The 19,747-nt window shown below is 43.3% G+C and overlaps 1 protein-coding gene across 8 annotated transcripts in view; it reads right to left on the bottom strand.

The window, feature by feature from the left end:
- Positions 1-1,587: 1,587 nt before the first annotated feature.
- ubr4 (ubiquitin protein ligase E3 component n-recognin 4) overlaps positions 1,588-19,747 on the bottom strand; it is a 52,772-nt gene continuing 34,612 nt past the window's right edge. For all 8 annotated transcript variants that reach the window (XM_079676932.1, XM_079676938.1, XM_079676933.1 and 5 more), the window contains 46 exons: positions 19,572-19,740; positions 19,126-19,330; positions 18,939-19,052; positions 18,394-18,603; positions 18,160-18,309; positions 17,827-18,054; positions 17,583-17,661; positions 17,252-17,497; positions 16,975-17,143; positions 16,588-16,732; positions 16,227-16,312; positions 16,036-16,123; positions 15,691-15,884; positions 15,268-15,507; positions 15,021-15,159; positions 14,726-14,851; positions 14,271-14,399; positions 13,826-14,175; positions 13,489-13,579; positions 13,315-13,399; positions 13,070-13,197; positions 12,373-12,502; positions 12,091-12,251; positions 11,758-11,867; positions 11,332-11,473; positions 11,017-11,098; positions 10,704-10,877; positions 10,350-10,471; positions 10,017-10,214; positions 9,810-9,890; positions 9,616-9,703; positions 8,286-8,413; positions 8,050-8,157; positions 7,504-7,620; positions 7,199-7,389; positions 5,701-5,874; positions 5,493-5,592; positions 5,175-5,393; positions 4,931-5,044; positions 4,671-4,813; positions 4,422-4,547; positions 4,138-4,332; positions 3,793-4,017; positions 3,508-3,598; positions 3,018-3,180; positions 1,588-2,567 (listed from right to left, as the gene is read on the bottom strand). In XM_079676932.1, the coding sequence (XP_079533058.1) occupies positions 2,503-2,567; positions 3,018-3,180; positions 3,508-3,598; positions 3,793-4,017; positions 4,138-4,332; positions 4,422-4,547; positions 4,671-4,813; positions 4,931-5,044; positions 5,175-5,393; positions 5,493-5,592; positions 5,701-5,874; positions 7,199-7,389; positions 7,504-7,620; positions 8,050-8,157; positions 8,286-8,413; positions 9,616-9,703; positions 9,810-9,890; positions 10,017-10,214; positions 10,350-10,471; positions 10,704-10,877; positions 11,017-11,098; positions 11,332-11,473; positions 11,758-11,867; positions 12,091-12,251; positions 12,373-12,502; positions 13,070-13,197; positions 13,315-13,399; positions 13,489-13,579; positions 13,826-14,175; positions 14,271-14,399; positions 14,726-14,851; positions 15,021-15,159; positions 15,268-15,507; positions 15,691-15,884; positions 16,036-16,123; positions 16,227-16,312; positions 16,588-16,732; positions 16,975-17,143; positions 17,252-17,497; positions 17,583-17,661; positions 17,827-18,054; positions 18,160-18,309; positions 18,394-18,603; positions 18,939-19,052; positions 19,126-19,330; positions 19,572-19,740 (6,818 nt within the window). In that variant the 3' untranslated portion in view covers positions 1,588-2,502. The remainder of the gene's footprint in view (positions 2,568-3,017; positions 3,181-3,507; positions 3,599-3,792; positions 4,018-4,137; positions 4,333-4,421; positions 4,548-4,670; positions 4,814-4,930; positions 5,045-5,174; positions 5,394-5,492; positions 5,593-5,700; positions 5,875-7,198; positions 7,390-7,503; positions 7,621-8,049; positions 8,158-8,285; positions 8,414-9,615; positions 9,704-9,809; positions 9,891-10,016; positions 10,215-10,349; positions 10,472-10,703; positions 10,878-11,016; positions 11,099-11,331; positions 11,474-11,757; positions 11,868-12,090; positions 12,252-12,372; positions 12,503-13,069; positions 13,198-13,314; positions 13,400-13,488; positions 13,580-13,825; positions 14,176-14,270; positions 14,400-14,725; positions 14,852-15,020; positions 15,160-15,267; positions 15,508-15,690; positions 15,885-16,035; positions 16,124-16,226; positions 16,313-16,587; positions 16,733-16,974; positions 17,144-17,251; positions 17,498-17,582; positions 17,662-17,826; positions 18,055-18,159; positions 18,310-18,393; positions 18,604-18,938; positions 19,053-19,125; positions 19,331-19,571; positions 19,741-19,747) is intronic.

The raw sequence follows: 19,747 nt of genomic DNA, 5'->3' as shown, positions 1-19,747 counted from the left end.
GTCTCCAGCGCTGACGTTTGGGACAAGACACTCTCTTTCTTCACGGTGAAGAAGGCCTTGATCTTCCAAAACGGCTACAGCAAATCCTCCAGAGAGGCCCTGCGGCTTTTCCCCTCACCTGCCGAGGACGTGGCCCCCCTCTGCTGCCAGTGAGAATAACTAGACATGAATACGAGATGCAATGAGATGTGGGAGTGTGTGTATGTACGTCTTCAAAGTGCTGAGAAGAAGGGGGTCCAAATGGAAAGTATTTTTCAGACGGAAAGAGGACTTTGAATCCAAATCTTGTTTGGTATTTTCACTCCACAGTTCTGTCACTGTTCTGTCCACGTGTTGTTAGTGGAAAAGATGTGAGATGTATGCCATAAACACAAGTTATTGGTCCACAAAGAGACCATAAATTGTGCATCCTTTGCCTTAACTGCTCCTCAAGACTCACTAATAGACCATGTTGAAGAGGTTGTGTTAAACTAAAGCCATAATCCTTTGTATAAAGGGGAAATGTGTATGCCAATGCATACTTTGTTTTGTAAATGTTTTTACATTGTGTTGAGTGATGTTATATTAAATTGTGTTGCTGCAAGCCATTATTGACATGTGCAATATCTGCTTTCATATGCAAGTTTAAAAATAAATTGATATTGTTTTCTTAACTTTTACTGTTAGAGTTGAAAATACATAAACTCTGATTGTGTTCAGTTTACGTGCATACTATATCAGAGCTTATTTGGTTTACAGGTTGGAAATAGGGAGTTACCGATTCATGTCTTAATGCGTATCGCCCTCTAGTGGCCGTTTTAAAATCAATTCATGACCGATATATTTTTGAAGAAATGTTTTAATCTTTATATATACAGTCTATGGTTTTAATGCTATTATTAAACCCTAAAATAATTAACCGCAGTAGATGTTTAATTAAATATAATTCAAAAAAACTGAATAAACTAGTAATTACCCACTTGCCCAAATCTGCGTGCATCTTGACGGGACATTTGTTATCCTGACTTTGCCAACATCTGTGAAGCGACCAATCCTAACTTCAACCAGCTGCCAAAGTTTCTTAAATCGAGGCTTATAATCTCAACACGAGCGTCTTACATTGGCTTTTTCCAAATCAGAATCTTTTTACAAGGTAAGAAAAGCTCAGTTGTTGCCAAACATTATCGATTCTCTTTTCTATTCAAATGTCCCATCAAGGCAGCATAATTAAACTGACATGTTATCCGTGTTAAAAGTCCTTTGTGTGCAGTTTTACTGTAGAACGTTTGTGTGAACAGAAGAGGCTACCCTGGGTCTTATTTGTAATTATTATGGCTTTATTAAGCATAATCTAAATTCAAAAAGCAGACATTCAGCATCAGTTGAACATTGTAGCAGCGGGAAAATGAACAGTAAAGTGGGGGAAGTCCACACCATGCATTCAGCTCTCAGGTACAGGAGGCCGTCTGCAAGATGAACATCGATCGCAGAGGATCAACCTTTGTTTTCCAGAAATCTGTTTTTGGGATTGACACAGGAGTTTTGGCCCGAGCAATGAAGAAACTGCTGAGGAAGAAGTCCAACAGAACAATTAGTCAAAGAAAAGTGTTTAAGGATATAATGTAGGTCTGTTTTATTATTCATTTAGACAGGTGTCATCGATCGTTGCAACAGATGGAATCTTTCACAAGTCCAAAATTCACTTTGTCACAAAGGCATAGCTTTATGGAAAAAAACAAAAAAAACACTTTCGTCGTTCTTTTCATTTGACTTCTGAGGTTGATAAAGAAACCTTACACACACACACACACACACACACACTAAATCAAACAACTTTTTCTGTCCATCACTCATATTCCAGTTTGAACCTACATGAAGAACAAACAGCAAGAGCCCCGAAGAAAAGGACAGGTTAGCTTAGCAACCATGAGACACTGAAACCGTCTGTCAAATTTAAAAAGCCTGACCAAAAACAAACTTAAACCGAACAAAGAAAAAGTAAAACATGATAAAATCAAATGCAACTCTTAACACGTGGTGGGTCGAATCCCAAACTCTTTTTAGTTACCTTAACCATTCACCCAAACATTAGGGGAGGAGGGGGAGGGGTTTGAAAGACAAAATAATGTCCACCCTAAAACAGAATTCACAAGTGATTTGCAATAACGTTAATGGAAAAGCGTCCCCGATCTCTTGTTTCAACCTTTTCATAATTGTTAGCTTAGCATTCTGAATCAGAGGGGGAACGGGTCAATTCTGTTTAAGTGTTACCCTTTAATAGCATTGTGTTTTTGTGTTGAACGTTAGAGATGTTTCAAAGTGGATGATTCTTAGACTACGCATAGTTTCTGCTTAAAGTGAATTTGAAGATGTCTTATGGGGGAGGGAAAGGTGAGTAGGAGGGAAAAGTGTGTACTCTGTGTGTGTCCTCAGCAAAAGAGAAACTCTTTTTTTTTTCAGTTGGTAGGTGTTCCAACTTTATTTGCAGGGTTGTTTTGGAGGGGTGTGGGTTGAGGTTGGCCTTCAGGGCAAAGAGTTCAACAAATCCTGCAGGAAGAGGTCCGGGTCTGGGATTTCAGAGAGAAGACCTGGAGGAGAGAAGGACCTTTCGTAATCACATTCACAAAATAATAATAAATAAATAATGAAATGTAACTTAAAATACTTTACCATACATTATGTGAAGGAACACATTTGTTTGATCAAATATAGGATATGCAACTTTTTTTTAAACATTCCTCCAAGAGAATAAAAAACGATGGTGAATAAAGTAATCCAGAATAAAAGGTCAAATAAATATGTATCAACATAGTGATAGTCTTTCCTTTCCAACAGGATCATTCATATATAAAAAATACAATCGGCTCCATTATTCACTTTTGAAGATAATTGTTAGGGATTTTGATCCAGAACCACAAAACATTCTTATGCTGTCCAATCAGAGACCATCCCAGGAGAGTAATGTACAGAATCATCTCTGAAGCTTTAAATGTTGATGAATGCAGTTGTTTAGTTATCAGGTGTGTTTGTATACTGACCTACAACATCACAGAACTCTGACAAGGACTCAGCGGGCATGAGTTCGTCCTGGAAGGCCCTCAGCACGCGCTCCGAGGCCTCGTAGATGGGCATGTCGTTGTGACGGACATACTCTGCCAGCGAGAAGGACCAGCCCCCCTCTGTGTTACTGGTGGGAACTTTCTGTAAGCCAAAGAGGACAAAGAGAAATGAAGTGAAGGCCAGGGAGAGGAATCACTGCAGGTCAAGTCTACAGTGGAAATAAAGCAGTTATCATATATAATCCCAGTAGGACTGATTGAAGAAAAAAGGTCTTGACTAACTTCAAAGGTTTCGTGTCAACATTAAAGTTAGCTGTTACTATTTGCAACTTTACGGAGATATCAAAGACGTGACCAACATCAGAGCACCAATCGATCAAAGCATCGCGACCAAAACCATAACATATACATGGCAGATTGTTATTTGGATAATGCTTGTAGTTTTGAAAGTGTAACGCATTTATATTACCCTGAACATGTCGTAGACAAGATCCACCAGGGCCCAGAAGAGAAGAGGCGAGCGATATACTGCATATTCCTTTGGTGATTTATCTGTGAGTCTGACATTCAGAAAGAAAAGGATTCAAACAAATGTAAACATTTTAATTGAAATTAAAATCATAACTACAGTACACAGCAATACAGTTGTATTGACAAAAAGACAGTTCTCATTATTGCAGTTGGTAATCCTGCGCACTATGAAACGATTATGGACAGGCAAATAAAGAAACGTGAATAAAACGAAGAGTCGTACTTGTTGGTGCAGACTGCCGAGACCTTGCGGACATGTGCGTTGACCAGGAGCCTCCGTAGGAAGTATAAACGTGAATTCCTCCAGCGTTCAGGCGGCATGATGTGCATGGCCAGGATGGTGAAATAGTGCGGACCCTCAACATCGTAGGAGCTCTCCACCCACTTCTCGCACGGCTGCTCCTGGAAACTCTGCAGGTTCTTGTCCTCCCGGGATGTAGCCCTTGTACTGCAGGGACAGAGTGAGATGACAAAGGAGATAAGTGAAACATATAAACTACAAATATAGGCTGACTTTAGTTTGTGTGTCCAGCAGTTGGGCGTTGGGACAGAGGAGTCAGAAACATACGTGTTGAGGACGTAGAGCACCGTGTGGATGATGTAGGGGATGAGGTGGATGTTGCTCTCTCGTCCTCCTCCTCCCGTGTCCACGCTGAACGACTGTTCGGTAGCAAAGCGGTGGAACAGCAATTTGGTGTCGTGGATGTTCAGTTGGTAGGTTGGCTCCCGCTGGCCCGTGCACTCCTGCAGATATGTGTTGTGTCTGTGCAACAGAGAGAAACAAGTCAGAATGGGTTTCTCTGTGCAACACATGCAACGTTTTACTGTGTGTGCGCTGATGCATGACCTTACCTGGCTAAGCATGTAGCGAAGGCTGACTCTGGCACATGTGGCCCCCACACAGGAAGCAGCCCATTGCACTTGGTGTTGGCGTTCTGGAGGGCAGCACTCTCCCACTCCTCTCGCCCACGAGCCAGCCTGCCCCAGAGGAAAAGAACAATAAAAACATCAAATTAGAATGAAAGAAAAGGGAGGTTGCCCCAGAACATTTAAAAAGGGCATTTAACCCTTTGGCAGGTTCATAACGGTGTCTGTTGTTACCTAACAGCTGCCAGATGGCAGTCATAGTGGACTATGTTAAAGTGCGACACAGTGCTGTAGCCCTGCTGCTTCCGAGGCTTGTTTTCAAAGTCCTCCAAGGCCACACGCTTTGTGAAAGTGTAAATGCCCAGGACTTTGGTTGGCTGGGAAAAAAGAGACAAAGAGAGAAACATTAATATAAAACACTACAAGGTGAGTCAGTGTACAGGAAGTCCTACGTAGTGCAGACACAAATCAGTCTCCTGATGCTAGACGTATACCTGGAACTTGTAACCCTCTCTGCAGATGCAGCAGGTCAGGCCCGGCTCCTCGATCAGCTCCTCCATCTGCTTCAGCAGCGAGGTCTTAGTCACCACCTGACCCTTCTCATTGGTCTGAAAGGCAAATCAACCACACCATTTAGTGACAAAGGTAGAGATAACAAAAAACTGCTTTTAAATAAAGTGGAGAATAAATGTATTAGAAAAAAATAGGGGGAAATGAGTGAAAAAAGGAAACAAGTACCGTCATTCCCAGGGTTCCCAGGGCCTTCTGTCTCATGGCCATAGCCATGCGCTTCTTTTCAGATCGGGTCTCCCTGCGGGCTGCATCAATCTTCAGGTTGACATCGCTGTGCTCCCTCAGGGCCTCCAGAAGGTTCTCTGCCAGCGTGCCAATGCCTTCGTCACTGGAAACCTGCTCCAGCTTGTGCAAGTTGGTTATTGAATCTGTGCCTATCAGCGCCTGAACAGAAGATAAGAAATGTGTTGTATAGAGCCGGGTCAAATGGGTTTATTTTGTAGTAACTCCACCATACACAGGAACATCAACAGTAGTTAGTACCTGTGTGGGGGGGTGCTGGGTAGCCAAACCCCGGAGCAATCTGAGAATGAAGGGTAGAGCTGGTCTGGAGAGGAACTTCTTCCAGACATCTGCATCCAGACTGAAGAGAGTGCAGGGCAAGACAAACAAGAACAGATCTATCATTTCATCAAAGGCATTGATGGACTCTAAGTTAAGCTAAAGGTGAGGTGAAGGTGAGGAGACCTACTTTTTGGCATTGGGGATATGTTTCTTCATGTAGTCCAGTGCACTCTGTGTGATTCCCTTCTGGAGGATAAGATCTTTCAGCTGATGGCCGTTGCTGTTATTCTTGATCCCAGCAGCGATTTTGCAGAAGCAGTCCAAAAACACCTTGTCATCTGCACTATGCTCCTCGTCGTACCTTAGGATATAAAAGCCAGGGGTCAGTACTACTTCATCACAAGAGGCGCTTTCACACTTTTCCAGTACTTTTCCCTTTTAGTTCTGATAGTTACTGGGATTAAGCGTTCACACCAAAAAGAGAACTTAGTTCAAGCACTCTTTTTGAAAAAGTTCCCATTTCTGATTGGCTGGGCGGATTGCAAAACCACGCCCCGTAAAACTCTGAAAAGTTTTTTGAAGCCGCCATTGTATTTGCTAGCATTAGCATTATTAGCATTAGCCCAGCGCACAAACGCAGAGAGACTAACTTATGGCAACACAAAATAAAACATGGGAGCGGTGGAGATGAAGAGGTGTCGGCGTTCTGGCGATTTACTCGGAAGGCTTCAGTAGAAGCCAGTCCGCAACTCCGGGGACTTCCGGTGGCAGTATACACCGTGAAGTTGTTTGCGGCCTGCCAGTAAACCCAAAGCAGAAGAAGAAGAAGTGCCGTCAGCGGCTCATTTGCGTAATCCTCTCTCAGGGACTTATTCCGGTGTGAACGCGATCGGCTCTTAAGGCGCATTTCCACTGCAGCTGTTAGCCCCGTTTACGCATCCTTAATCGTCTTCAAGTGGCCACGCCAGTTTTTGGTGGCCTTTCCATAAAGCGTAGCACCGGCTAGCAGGTACTTTTTCCCTCTTTTTCCGGCCCCATAAAATCGTGGTTCTATCAGGCCAAGGCCAGGGCTGAACTATTGACGTCAACACTCTCGACTGCCGATTGGTCAGAGAGAATCGTCACAAGATCGCGCGCGAGATCATCCCTAGCGTCGCATATATATCTAGAAGCAAGCTTGCAGCATTTTTATACACAGCATTTTTGTAAACGGAGGAGCTACAAAAATGGCAACGTCAAAGAAAAGCACACCGTGGTCGACCGAGGTGGTGACGACGTTCCTACATCTCATTGGGGATAATAAAATCCAGCGGGAGCTGATCGCCCCGCCTACACTGCGTTGCTGCCCCAGGTCCTAAACTGTAATTGAAATGTGCCACGGCCTCGGACGGCCAGCGAGGCAGCCCGAGGCCTGAGCGAGGACGCTTGGGGACGCTTAAATGGGGCTACCCCGCTGCGGTGGAAATGTGCCATTAGTTCCATGGGGGAACTAAGTGCTGGGAACTAAGTACTAAGTGTGTAATACCCAAACACTCAGTAGAAAAGGTTCTCAGAGTAGCACAACATCTGTCTGAAATCAGCCGGGTTTGATATGTAACACATTTTTGTAACAAGTGTTTTTTCTATCCATTAAGACCTAAACATTATCCATTATTAAAATTGAGATAAAGTGAAGTGGTGCCCACTTGTCAAAGCTGCAACACGGTTTGAAGCGCTCCACCAGGATCCTCATCTTCTCCAGCTCCCCGAAGGACAGGTATGGGATGATGCGCAGCAGACCCTGCAGCACGCTGGGGTTTGAGCGCACGAACAGGGTGTTGATCTGATCCAACAACATGACCAGCTGATCCTTGTCTCCTGTCAGTAGGAGGTTACCCTGCAGAAGAGCAAATACTTCCCGTTAGAAGGACAAGCATACATTTGTACAGGCTTTGATATATTGATGGCCTCAAATGTTGACTCCAAAGATGAATCTGCTGTAGAGTCTTACCTTGTCCTCTGAAATCTCAGCATTGGCTTCGTCCAGAATGATTTCCATGATGCTCAGAACTTGCTCTGCTATGGAGGCTCCACCACTGTCCTTACTCTCCTGTTCTGCCACTAAAGCCTGATAGGATAAAGGACATTCAAGGTTCAAGGTTCTTTATTGTCAAACTAACATAGCTACAGAGTAATTATGTCGTTGAAAATCTTAGGTCACAGGCTTCTCCAACAATGCAACACAATATTACAGATAAGCAGACAATATTAAAGCATATTATATTAAAAGTAATACAAAAGAAAAATAGTTCTAAAAAAAGAGAGAGAAAAAGTGGAATAGTGCAATACGAGTCTATATACAAGTTATTGGAATGATATATTAGATAATAGATAAATAATTACTAAGTAGCAGATGAATGTTGTGAAATGTCAAACTTAAAGTTTCTTAAACCCTTAAACTGATAAACTGCATTATAAAAGCCTGGTTAACATTGCACAATGTGTATGTGATGGATGAAACAAGCCACACAATGTTACACAGTCAGTGAACACTCACCAGGTTCAGAGTTCCCAGCATGACGTTGAGTGTGTTCATCTCTGGTTTGACCAGCTGCTGCCTGTTGATCTTCACCTTCCCACAGTAACTGAACAACTTCAGCAAAACCTGTGGAGGAAACACATGTTGTCACAAAGCTGCTGCACTGTTGGTATTTATGAAAAGTGCACGAGGGATGAGGCATCTCATCAAACTCTAATTATTTTTCATGTACATTTCCCAAAGAGTATGCTTACGGTGAGCAGATGTCGTCCTTGTTTGAAATCTTTGATTCCAGACAGCCGGTTGAGCATACACTCCAGTCCTCCACACTGTGCCATCACTCCTGCCATCTTGTACACCTCTTCATCATCCTCCTCTTCATCTGTAATAAGGCCAGGTAAACCATTTTTGTACTCAACTAGGTTAAGAGATTTCACATACATCTGTTACATCACTAGGAAGTAGGTATGGAGTAGTGTTGTCACGATACCAACATTTTGGTTTCGATACCAAGTCAAGAATTGCGATTCCGATTCTTTTTCGATACTTTTCTTTAAAAAAGGGAAACAGTCTTAAATGTAATTATTGTGCTTTATTTCACACCAGAACCATAACACAAACTTTTAAACAATGAGAACAATAAACAAAATAAGTGACAAGAATTTTTCTTAAATAAAATTAAGCATCATCTCAAACAACTTTTTTGTTTTATAAAATATCATTTTTAAAATATTTTATTAACATGTACATGTCATGTAACAGTAATATAAATAATTATTGACAAAATGTATATTGCAGATGTTATTGCCATTAATTGCCTCGTCAAAACTACGAAAACGTTCGTTTGTCACAAAATAAATTACACTTGTTTGACTTAGATCTGAGGGCATGGGCTTGAGAATGATGTAATGATGTTATCTATCACATTCGCTAACCTGCCTTTAAATTCTTTAAACAGCTCTGGATGCCGGTCGGCGGGTGCTTAGCCAAGTTTGATGTGTTGGCTCCCTTGGTTTGCAGGGATCTAAAACATGTCTCACAGACAGGCCTCGTGGTGTCCGTAGGCTTGCCCTCACTGTCAGAGATATAGCTCAAATACTTCAAAATTTCGCTTCTGGCGTCTTTTTTGTCAACAAGCCGAGGCGCAGCGGCAGTTGCACTCCCACTTGCAGCCATGCTTCTCGTTTAGTTTTCTCACATGCTCTGGCAGCTAGCGCGTGGCCGCGTGCACGAGAGAGGGGAGGGACTTAGAACGTGCTTGAGAGGGGCGGGACTGCAGGCACGGCTGCAGTGCAGGGAGTGGGAGCAGAGCGCTGAACACACACGGCTCTTATTAAAGCGGCGCTTTCTCACCGGAGTACTTTTCTCCGTCATTCTTAAAGTACCGATACTAATGAAACGGAGGAATCGTAACGTTTTTAACGGCAGGGTATCGCGGTACCTTTCAAGTATCGGTACACCGTGCAACACTAGTATTGAGTACTTGTGATGGCAAAGAGCATGTTCCTGTGGCTAATGGCTTACTCATAGGCTAACAGCATTAATACATGTGATATTTAGACTATTATACAGTGTAAATCTAACCTGTGGTCGAGTCCAGTGACTCTATGAACTCCTCAGTGGCATCTCCCAGCAGACCTCTCATTCGATAGATGATCCTCATTGGCTCACCCTGGGGGGGGGGGGGGGAGAGTAGGAATTGCATTATTACATTACAGAGTACTGCAAGCCTTTAATGACAATGTGCAAAATAATCCTAAAAAGGACCAATTATTTACCTCATTTGTAGGGCACCAGACCTTCTTGTAGACTTCTGCAACTGACAGATCCAAGCTAATGATTTTGTTGTTTACCAGAAGCTGTGGGGAGAGGAAACAACAGGTCAGCTTTTAGAATTCAGTAACAAATAGTTAAGAGTTTGATAAAACGCTCATATTAAAACAAGGAAGACTGTTTTTTAGAGCAGCCTAAAATAAACATTTGACCTCCATGCCACTGTCGTCTTCAAGAAGCGCCACCAGGTCGCAGTCCTGGCAGATTTTGTTCTTGATGTCCCTCATCAGGGGGCCGATGCCAGGCTCGTTGCTGCTGTAGGGGTTTCCTGGCATGCGGCCCTGCAGGAAGTCCTCCTGCTGAGGATCTTTTTCCAGGGTCACAAAGAACTCGGTCACCTCATTCTCCTCCTAAACACAAAGGAACAAACAAAAGCTTGAGACAAAGATACAGCAACACTGAACAATAAAACATTTTCTTACATTCTTTCTTTCTGTATGAAATGTGCATTAAAAATGCAACATAGTAGACTAGAGTTAACTTACAGGATAGATGATGCTGCACAGTCGCTCAAAAATGAAGACAGGCGTCCTGTAGTCATCCAGGTTGTACCGCTTTGCAGTCTCTATGCACACTGCCATGAATGCCTTTGTTTCAGACTCAGTACCTAGGAACACACAACAAGATGCATTATGTTTTTAAAAACGTACATGATACGAAACTAATCAATCGTTAAAAAACTGATTTATAATTCATGCTTTACCTTAGCAGCAATTAAATACTTGGATTGGATTTATTTAATCTTTTATGTTAGAATCAAAACAAATAATCACTAAAAGCAGCAAGAACCCAAACGATGGTTAAAGAAATAGGTGTGTTGAACTGGAGTCAGTGCAGACCTGTTGTCATGTCCTCCAGCATCTCCAGAAGCATGTCCTGAGTCTCGTCGATGAGCTTCGTGCGCTGTACCACCAGTTTCCTCAGACACAGGTAGCCGTTCAACACCGTGCCGACCAGCCGGCTTTTGAAATGCCGCTTGATGGACTCCACTTCCACGAAAGAAGAGAGCAACCCTGCAGCGGCACCAAACACATCATTTAACTATTCAAAAAAGGTCATCAAAACATTCAAGAAACTCCGGCTCAAATAAAAAATAATATCTAAATGGTCATCTAAACCACAAAATGCATAGTCATGCCAAATTGAACATACCAGTCAAGCTCTTGAGGGCGTAGCCTTGCTGCAGGTCTGTGCTCAGTGTGGCCTCCTCCAGAGCCAGCAGGTTGGCGATTTCCTGCAAACAGAATAAATACAGTTATAAGGTCCAGTGTTCTTTGCTAGATTTTCTGAATATAGGGGTAACTCTAGCAACAGAATGAATGTTATGTTCTTAAAATGAAAGATCTTATTTTTAATACATTTCCTTGCAACAAAACAATGAAACTGATGGAAGCCAGTGGAACTTATGCAAAACGCTGAGTTTATCATCGCTTAAAATGATTTTGTCTTGAACTTTCAGGCCATTACCTTGGTGATCAGGTTACCGATGTAGGGCAGGACCCCGCGGGCTGCCAGGTAAACCTTCCAGTGTGTCGGCTTGATCAGCTTCTGGTACAGACCCAGGTACTCCACTGCACACTCTCCAGCTACACTCAGCTCATCCAGGTAACTGACACAAACACACAAAGAGTCACTTTACAGTCAGGGCAAAAGTTGAGTCAAAACGTTGACGCTCTAAACCATTTTCATGCTGAAAGCTTTTCATAAGGCTCAGAAGCAAGTTCAATAGCAAAGCAATTTCTGTCAAATGTTTCCATCACAATCATAATGAATAGAAAGACTTTCAATGATAAGGAAATCTTAAGAGTAATCGAATAACAGTTAATGCATTTTCTGGATTTTGCATATTGAGATGTTTGTTTTACTAGCTGTTGTTTTGTTGGAGGCTCCTACCTGGTGAGAAGGTCCAGCACCTGCTGCTTGCGGCTGGGGATCGTGGTTAAGGCCTCCACAATGGTGCAGGCTGCCTGTCTGGCTGCCTGAGTGGCAGGTGTGAAAAGGACCTGCAACAAAAAAAACTTGAGTAAAACTATTGTATTTGAACAAGATGTTTTAACATGTTTGTAAAATATGAAGATATATATATTTGTTCAATTTTAAAAAACAGATTTCTGGCTCATTTGATTCCTGAAGAAAATATATACACGTGCACTTTTGACACTAATAAGAACAAGCAGAACTCTAGTATTTCTTGAAACAGGACTGTAAAACTTTGGTTTGTATTACCTGTCGCAGCCAGTTGTTATGGCTCAGTTTGAGCAGGCGAGGGAAGAGGCCTTCACCTTTTTTGGACCTCATGAACTGCTTCCACTTCCAAACATACTTCTCCAACAGGTACTGCCTGCGCAGCTCAGTCTTCCCCTGAGGCTTCGACACATTTTCCTGGCCTGTGTTATCAAGTCAAATCAACAGTAATCAGTTTATCATCGTGACGTTTGATTTATTACGGAAAAACTATAAGAGAACCATCCTTTTACACTGCTATATTTGTTCAGACATGGCACTTACATCTTGCTGGGAGACACTTCTTCCAGGCTTCATAAGATGCTTTGGGGTCCTTCTTGAGCCAGAGCTGGGCCTGGGCGTGGATTTCATTACTGTAGGGCCTGACCGTGGTTAGAGACTCAATAGCAGCATCCTATAACCAAAAGCAAACATAGTGTTGTGTAAGGCAGTGGTTCCCAACCTTTTTTCCCAAGAACCCCCCCAAATGACTGCTGTTGGAAGTTGCGCCCCCCCCACACACACAAGGGGGGGGTGGGGGGAGTTTAAGATTCTCAAAATGCTACAACTGTCACAAACTGGATGAATGTGAAGTATTTTGTTAAAGGAGGATGAAAGCGTAACTAAGGAGCACTATTGGAGTGACTGATGGTTATTGGACTCAGGATTCATTCATTTGGATTCCCGCTGTATGAAGAAATTAAAGGACAGTGCAAGTGGAAACAATTCCCCCAGGTTGGGAACCACTGGTGTAAGGAAACACTCACTTACACCACATACAAACGTTTAAAATTTTTTAGACTGCTGTAGTTAAAAAATAAAGAAATATATATATATATATATATATATATATATATATATATATATATATATTTATAATAATAGACTGGTATTTCCATGTTTTAAATCACTAACTGGTCCAAAGTCCTTCAAGCTAGCACTGCAGAGGTATGAGTGAGCAGTAGCTGAATGGCACATGTACCTTGTTCTTCTTGCTAGTGGCAGCCGGGGGCTTGATCAGCTTCTGCAGGATTCTCAGGCACATGAGAGTGATGTTCTCCACCACTACAGGCGTCTTTATATTCACCGACATCAAGAACAGACTGAGGGCTACAAGGAGAACAAAACCACAATGTTGTTAGACAAAGACCGCAAAGGCAACCAGACAAAATAACCCTGATAACAGAATTCAGATTTATGATAGCTAAGTGAAAAGAAAAGGCTTACCACAACGTAACCGTAGCTCCCAGCATCCTCCCTCTTTAGAAATAGAGTCTGTGAGCAGCAGCATTTCATACTGCAGATTACTAACCTGTTGGAAACAAAAAATGATATCATTAGTAAAACGTTACCAAAAGAAAGTATTTTAATTAATGAAATGTAACTCCAAGGGAGACATACCAGGTCAGGATTGGCCCAGTGGCCTTTGAGAGCAGCGGACACCTTGGCGATAATGAGGTCATTCATCTGTTGGGTGGCCTCTGGATGATCTCTAAAGCAGGACAATATAGAAGAGTGATGTTGAATCATCACTGCAATACACTGTTCACATACAAACGCAGTGCAGACAAAGCTACTTTCAAACCAAGAGTGAATCTGCGGTGTTCTTCCACACGCTGATGGGTACCATAACCATCACCCAATCTTGACTACCACGTTCAGCAACTAGGTAAAAGTTATGCAAATGTATCAACTTGTATTCAACCTTAATAAACCAATAGGTGAGGAAGGGACATACCTGGTGAGGAGACAGACCAACTGCCGCACCTCCTCCCTCATGGCAGCTGTACCTCGCCGCAGGTTATACTCAAACAGTTCACGGATGAGACCCTGGAGGACCAGGATCTGCCGGAGGGCCGGGTTGGTGGCCAGAGCACGAAGCAGTGTGATACAGTGACCCGTGACAGCTGAGGCACAGCCATAGCACTTGTTTGAAGAGGTGTGGCCGCAGCCCAGCACGGAGTTGGCCCGGTACTGACTGGCGGTGATGGTGGGCTGGTGGCTGCTGCTGCTGCGGGACGACTTGGTGGCAGCTTCTCTCTGCTGCAGATCATACTCCAGGAGCTCTTTACGAGAGGCAAGCACTTTCTGTAAACAGAGACAGAGGCAAGAGCTATAGGTGAGCAGGGAAAAAACGGTTCCTTGGTAAATAAATAGGAAACCGTTTTTCCTCTCTATCTTACCTGTATAATCTTGGAGAGTTCATCAAATGATGTCTTGCAGTCTCCGCTGTACTCTTGAGCCAGCTGCTGAATGTATCTGTTCACATTAGCAGAGGACGTACCAAGTCCTGCACCGGCTCCACTGTCGTCCTGGGGGCAATACAGGGGAAGAAATACATCATCAGATAAAGCTTTGGAAAGTCTACAAAAACACTTTCTACTATAGTGACCTAAAGTGATATCTTTGGCAGTTCTCTGAAACAGATTTAGAGAAAGGCAATGAAATACTGATGTTCTAATGGAACCGAAGGCTTTCAAAGATTCATATCTCCTGAATTGTATTTGGGAAAGTCTAATCTCAACAATAACCAAAGACAAAGGGGTTTTCTTTTTATTATTCAAAGATCTAATTATCATCAAACATCGGACTGGTATTGGACTAAATTAGTTCTGTTCAGGCCCCTCTTGTGACTTACCTGTGGTTTTTCCGGTGCCGCCTCGTTGACTTTAGAAAGGAGGCTCTCCAACTGGGGCCGGTGGCCCATCAGCTGGTGGTAGACCCGGTCAGCTTTGTCCAGCAGGGTGTTGATGTTGGTCACAGCCTGTAGGAAAAGGACACATTAAAGATGACATGAGGCAGAGTGAAGAAGTGATGCAGATCTGCTTTCCTCAGCAAACTAAGAGGAGAGTGTACATTTGACCATACAAGATGATTTGATAGAATGGCAACCCTTTTGTTGAGTCCTTTCCATTTCACACGAGTATGCTTACCTTTTTCCTGTCTTCCTCATTCTCAATGGGATCCACAGCACAGCATGGTCTAGCATATAGCATGAAGTCAAATCTGGCATATTTGCAAAAGCCACAGGCATTGCACAGGAAGGGGTCTTTTTCATCGTAGTTGATAGACCTTAAAGACAAAAAACACCAATTTAAAATACAAATCATCTTCAATATTTCCAATAATTCCACACTTTCCCAAATCCTTTCAGACACGCGGAGGACCCCTGCTGCTCACCTGCACTTGTGGCACTGATACACGTTCTCACCGCAGTTGCCACAGACCCCAGGGTTGGCCGGCACAGAGGCGCTGCAGCGTGGACACTGCAGGGTCTCGGTGGAGGCCTGGTAGTTCTCGTAAAAATCAGAGAACTCGATCATCAGGTTGGATGCGACGATGGGTAAAGGAAGGTCGATCTTCACCTCGGTTTGTCCTGGGGTCAGCTGGACTTTCTTGGCTTTGTGCCAACGAGCAGGTCTACAAACAGACAGTGAAGTTAAGAGACCTTACTTCATACAGGCAAATGAATCAAAGTGAAACTGTGACCAATATGTATTCTTTGTATTTTAGAACTTCACTTTTAAATAAATGTTATGAACACATGAGTGAAAAATAAATGAGGGGAAGAAGAAAGGCCGGCAGATCTTTTTTGAAACGTACTTGTTTTTCAGCTCCACGATAGCCTGGACCGTTCTGTTGTTGTAGTAGAGGTTGATGGTGCGGACCATCTTGGTGCGTTTCAGGTCACCAATCTTCACGGTGACTTTGCTGATGGTGTGGCTGCCAATGAGCTTGACAACCTGCTGTGTGGTGGTGTAGCGGGTGTCCACTTTGATCGATGACAGCTTTATATTCTGGAGGAAACACAGAATAAATAAGGGAATGTTTAAAACAATAATAGACTGTTTAGGTTTAAATTAACTTTAGAGCGCGCTAATAATAATATTTGCTCAACTAGTTTATGCTAGAGATTGTGTCCATTGAGTGAAGTTGTGTTGCACATACTGAGAATGGAACTTCTGGATTGTTGCACACCAAGCAGGGGTCGCTCTCCAGAAAGAATCCATCAAACTCCACTAAACCGGACAGAGTGCTGCAGGAGGAAAGCATCAAGTCAATACGTTTGTTTGTGTGCGATGTCCACTACTTGAACTTTATTTTCCTTGCAACAAGATAGCATGTTCATGAAGACATACGTGTAGATGTTGGAGTTAGGGTGATTCGTCAGGATATGGTTCTGTGCCCTCAGGATTTCCACAGCTTTTTGGGAATACTCTTTCAGCTGGGGAAGAACATATATATATATATATATTTTATAAACTTTGAAACTTTATTATTGCCAAAGACTTTTTATTGCCAAATGTCAAAAAGGTTTACACAGATAGGATAAGAAGTGTTAAGCAATATATCATGGATACAGTCTGCAAACTATTTATTGCGCAAGTAGAAAACAATTATTGTGAACAATGGGTAAAGACCAGACCGCGATACAAGGCTCACGAATAACTCATTTTATACTATCTGTACAAAAAACGAGTGGGAGGCCTTCTGACAAACCTTCTTCTCCGTCTGTGGGGTTTTCAGAGAGAAGTATCCAAGCAGGTCAACAAACTGAGCAGCTTTGCGGCCATATGCAGGCAGCTCAGGCCAGATGGCCCAGGTCAGTTCGAGCAGCAGGTCCTGCTGAGATTTACTGGAGTTCCTATAGAGAGGTTCACATATCAAGGATGTTATGTCACCATTTACAAATGATTTAAGCTTACATCTTTCGATAGTATGTTCATGGGAACTAATGCTTAATTACAATAGTCTAGAAACAGGTCGAGACAGTCTAAATGTAAAAGAAAGCAAATAAAGAGGCTGTCTTGTGTAAACTAGGTTTGCTTAAGCTTGGGACTAAACCTAGCTGTTAGTCTACGCCTCAATCATTTAGATGTAAAGTACCTGTAGATATGAAGAGCCAGGCAGTGAGCTTGCCAGCGCACAGCAGAGGAGTTTGACTCCAGCAGGAAGCAGCGCAAGAACTGGATCAGTGTCTCCTTGTCTGCAAACTTGTTGAGCTGACTGACCAGAGCCATGCACAGCTGATCCTCCTGGCTGCCAACCCCCTCACCTGTGGACAGTCCAAAAGAGAACAGTCAAGAAAAAGACAGAACCGTTGGGGGGGTTGAGCATAATGCACCTGGAAGGAAATATGAAGAAGTCTCTGAACGTCTCTTACCCTCTTTGTCTTTCTCCTTGTCCTCTTTTTTGCTCTTTTTACTGGAGGACTTGCTTTGAGAGGACTGAGACGTTCCTGCCTGTCCAGCACTACTGGAGCCTCCTCCTGAGAATGATGAAGATGAGGAGGAGGAGGAGCTGGCCAGCACCTTACTGCCACACAGGGCACAGGAGAGCAGTTGCAAAAGAACAGGGGACACGCCCTCATCCACTAGGAAGCTGACTTGAAGCAGGAAGTACAACACAGCTGGACAGAAAAGAAAAACAACCCATTAAAACCACTGCCCTTAAAAGTTGTTAATAGTCACAAAAGCTGATCTGAAAACACCTACAGTCGTCCTTCATGCAGAACTTCTGCCAGTTGATCGTCCTCTGAGTGGCAATTTCAGCACAAGCTTTCAGATGTTCCATCTGCACCAAGAAGAGAGAGTTCAACTTAAACACAGAAAGCTACACACATTTCTAACCCTAAAGGAGCTGACCGCAGCATCACAGACTCAAGCAGAACAAATGTAATGTGAATTATACAAAGAGGCTCTTTTTGAGGTATCTTAATAAAATGTGTGATTCACTCACCAGATTGATGAGTGTGTCGTACTGCAGAGCTGAGCCAGAAGTGGCTGTGACCACACCAGCACGGAGGAAGATGCCCTGCTCCTCCAGGAGCTTCTTGATGCTGCGCACATGGGAGTCAAGAGTGTGCAGATCCCTCAGCTGGCGGTATTTTTCCTTTGAGCCGCAGATAAACAACAGCAGCTTTCTGACTTGCCTCCTGACGAATGGTGTCTGTTGAATCATCAGATACTGAAAGGGAAAAGGGAGACGGGGTTAGAGGCTGTATCTGTGTCTTAAGTGAAGACAGAGGTTGAAAAGGAAAAGCACACAAGTCATTTTCACTCAATGTCTTACTTCCGACAGATAGTAAAACCAGGAATTGTCGAAGACAGGAGGTGGGATGCGTGGGTTGGTGTCAGCAATCTTCTTGATCTGATATGGCAGCCGGAGCACCATTTCAGTCAATAGCTGGGAGTAAGCTTCAAACACATCAGCCGCATGTCCCTAATGGGAGGAGCAACATAACAAGTTGAAATGAACATTCCTTGTACAAAACTCACCACTTGTTCAAATGTAACAATCTGTTACCTTGACGTATTGGCGCAGGAAGAAAGGGCTCATGTCGGGGGGAGAGGAGGCTGTGTGTGGGCGGAGGAGCTGGCTGGTTGTCGCAGGCTCTTCTTCGCCCTGTTGGCTCTTCCAGTAGTCCAGGAGCGATTTGAGCACATGGAGACAGTAGTCAATGGACCCAAGGCTGAGCAAGGCCGTCGCTGTGGCGTTCGAAATAAGCGAGGATGACTGGAAGAGAGAAAGAGGAGGCATCCATTATGAAGTACAATGTACAAACAACATGGTTTGAGTTTTGCAGAGACAGGGGTAAAAAAGGCTCCAAAGAAAAGAAGACATTTAGTAACATAGAAAAGGATGCTCGAGTCATGCAAATACCTTCTATGGATACTTCCATTTACTTTGAACAAACCATGATGTCTTACTTGCATTTTTTAACAAAATAAAATGGTGCCTCCAACATTCTTTAAATGTACATGTTGTTAATATTATTATATTCTAAGAGAAATGTAACGGGTGGCTTTGAGGGAAATCCAAACTGTATTAAGAAAGTAAAGAGGATGTACCTCAGAAGAGGATTTGGAGACAGACTTGGTGCGAGACATGAAGACGCTGAGCAGCCTCATGATGACCAGGTGAACTTCATTGATGGAACTGCGCTCATTCTTCTTGGAAACGTCCTGCAGAGGAATAATATGGATTAAGTAAAACAACGACGACATGGAAAACAGGATTCATCACAAGGAGACTTACCTTCTTGTGCATGGAGAGCTCAGCAATGAGCTGTGCTAGCAGCTCATCCAAGGCGCCCTTATCCTTTTCATCCTCACCATCCAGGTCAGAGGTCAACATGAGGATGACCTGCATGTAAGGGATGGCTTGGACTCCGCCTACGTTGTGGAGCTGAGAAAGATGCTGAAGCAAGCGCTCCAGTAGCATAAGACGAACCATGTGGAGCCTGACAAGAAACACAAAATAAAACAGTAAAACATTTGTTTCCTTTACAACTGAGGAGACTATTTTAAACTTAATGTGTTATTTTTTTAATGACAATCTATTCCACCCTAAAAGCCAATATATTCCTAAAATCTATTTTCTTCTGCGGTCATGTTATTGGCTTTGGATAGTAGAGAGATACGGTGTCAATTTGAGACGTCCTTTTTAATGATGAATTGTGCTAAGCTATCAGGATGTCTGACCTGTTGCTTGTGTGGATGTCTCCTTCCGTCTCTCCTTCTCCCTCTGAGCCTTCGCCCTCCTGCTGGGCTGTGGTGGTGCTGATGGCTCCGGTGCTGGAGCTCACACTGCCTGGACCGGCAGGGTGGCCCTCTACTGTTGTGTCCCCATATGCACTACTGCGTCCTGACACTGTGTA

This window comes from Notothenia rossii, assembly GCF_949606895.1.
Source record: "Notothenia rossii genome assembly, chromosome: 4".
Lineage (NCBI taxonomy): Eukaryota > Metazoa > Chordata > Actinopteri > Perciformes > Nototheniidae > Notothenia > Notothenia rossii.
Note: the sequence above shows the minus strand (reverse complement) of the source record. Positions and strands in the feature narration are given on the sequence as shown.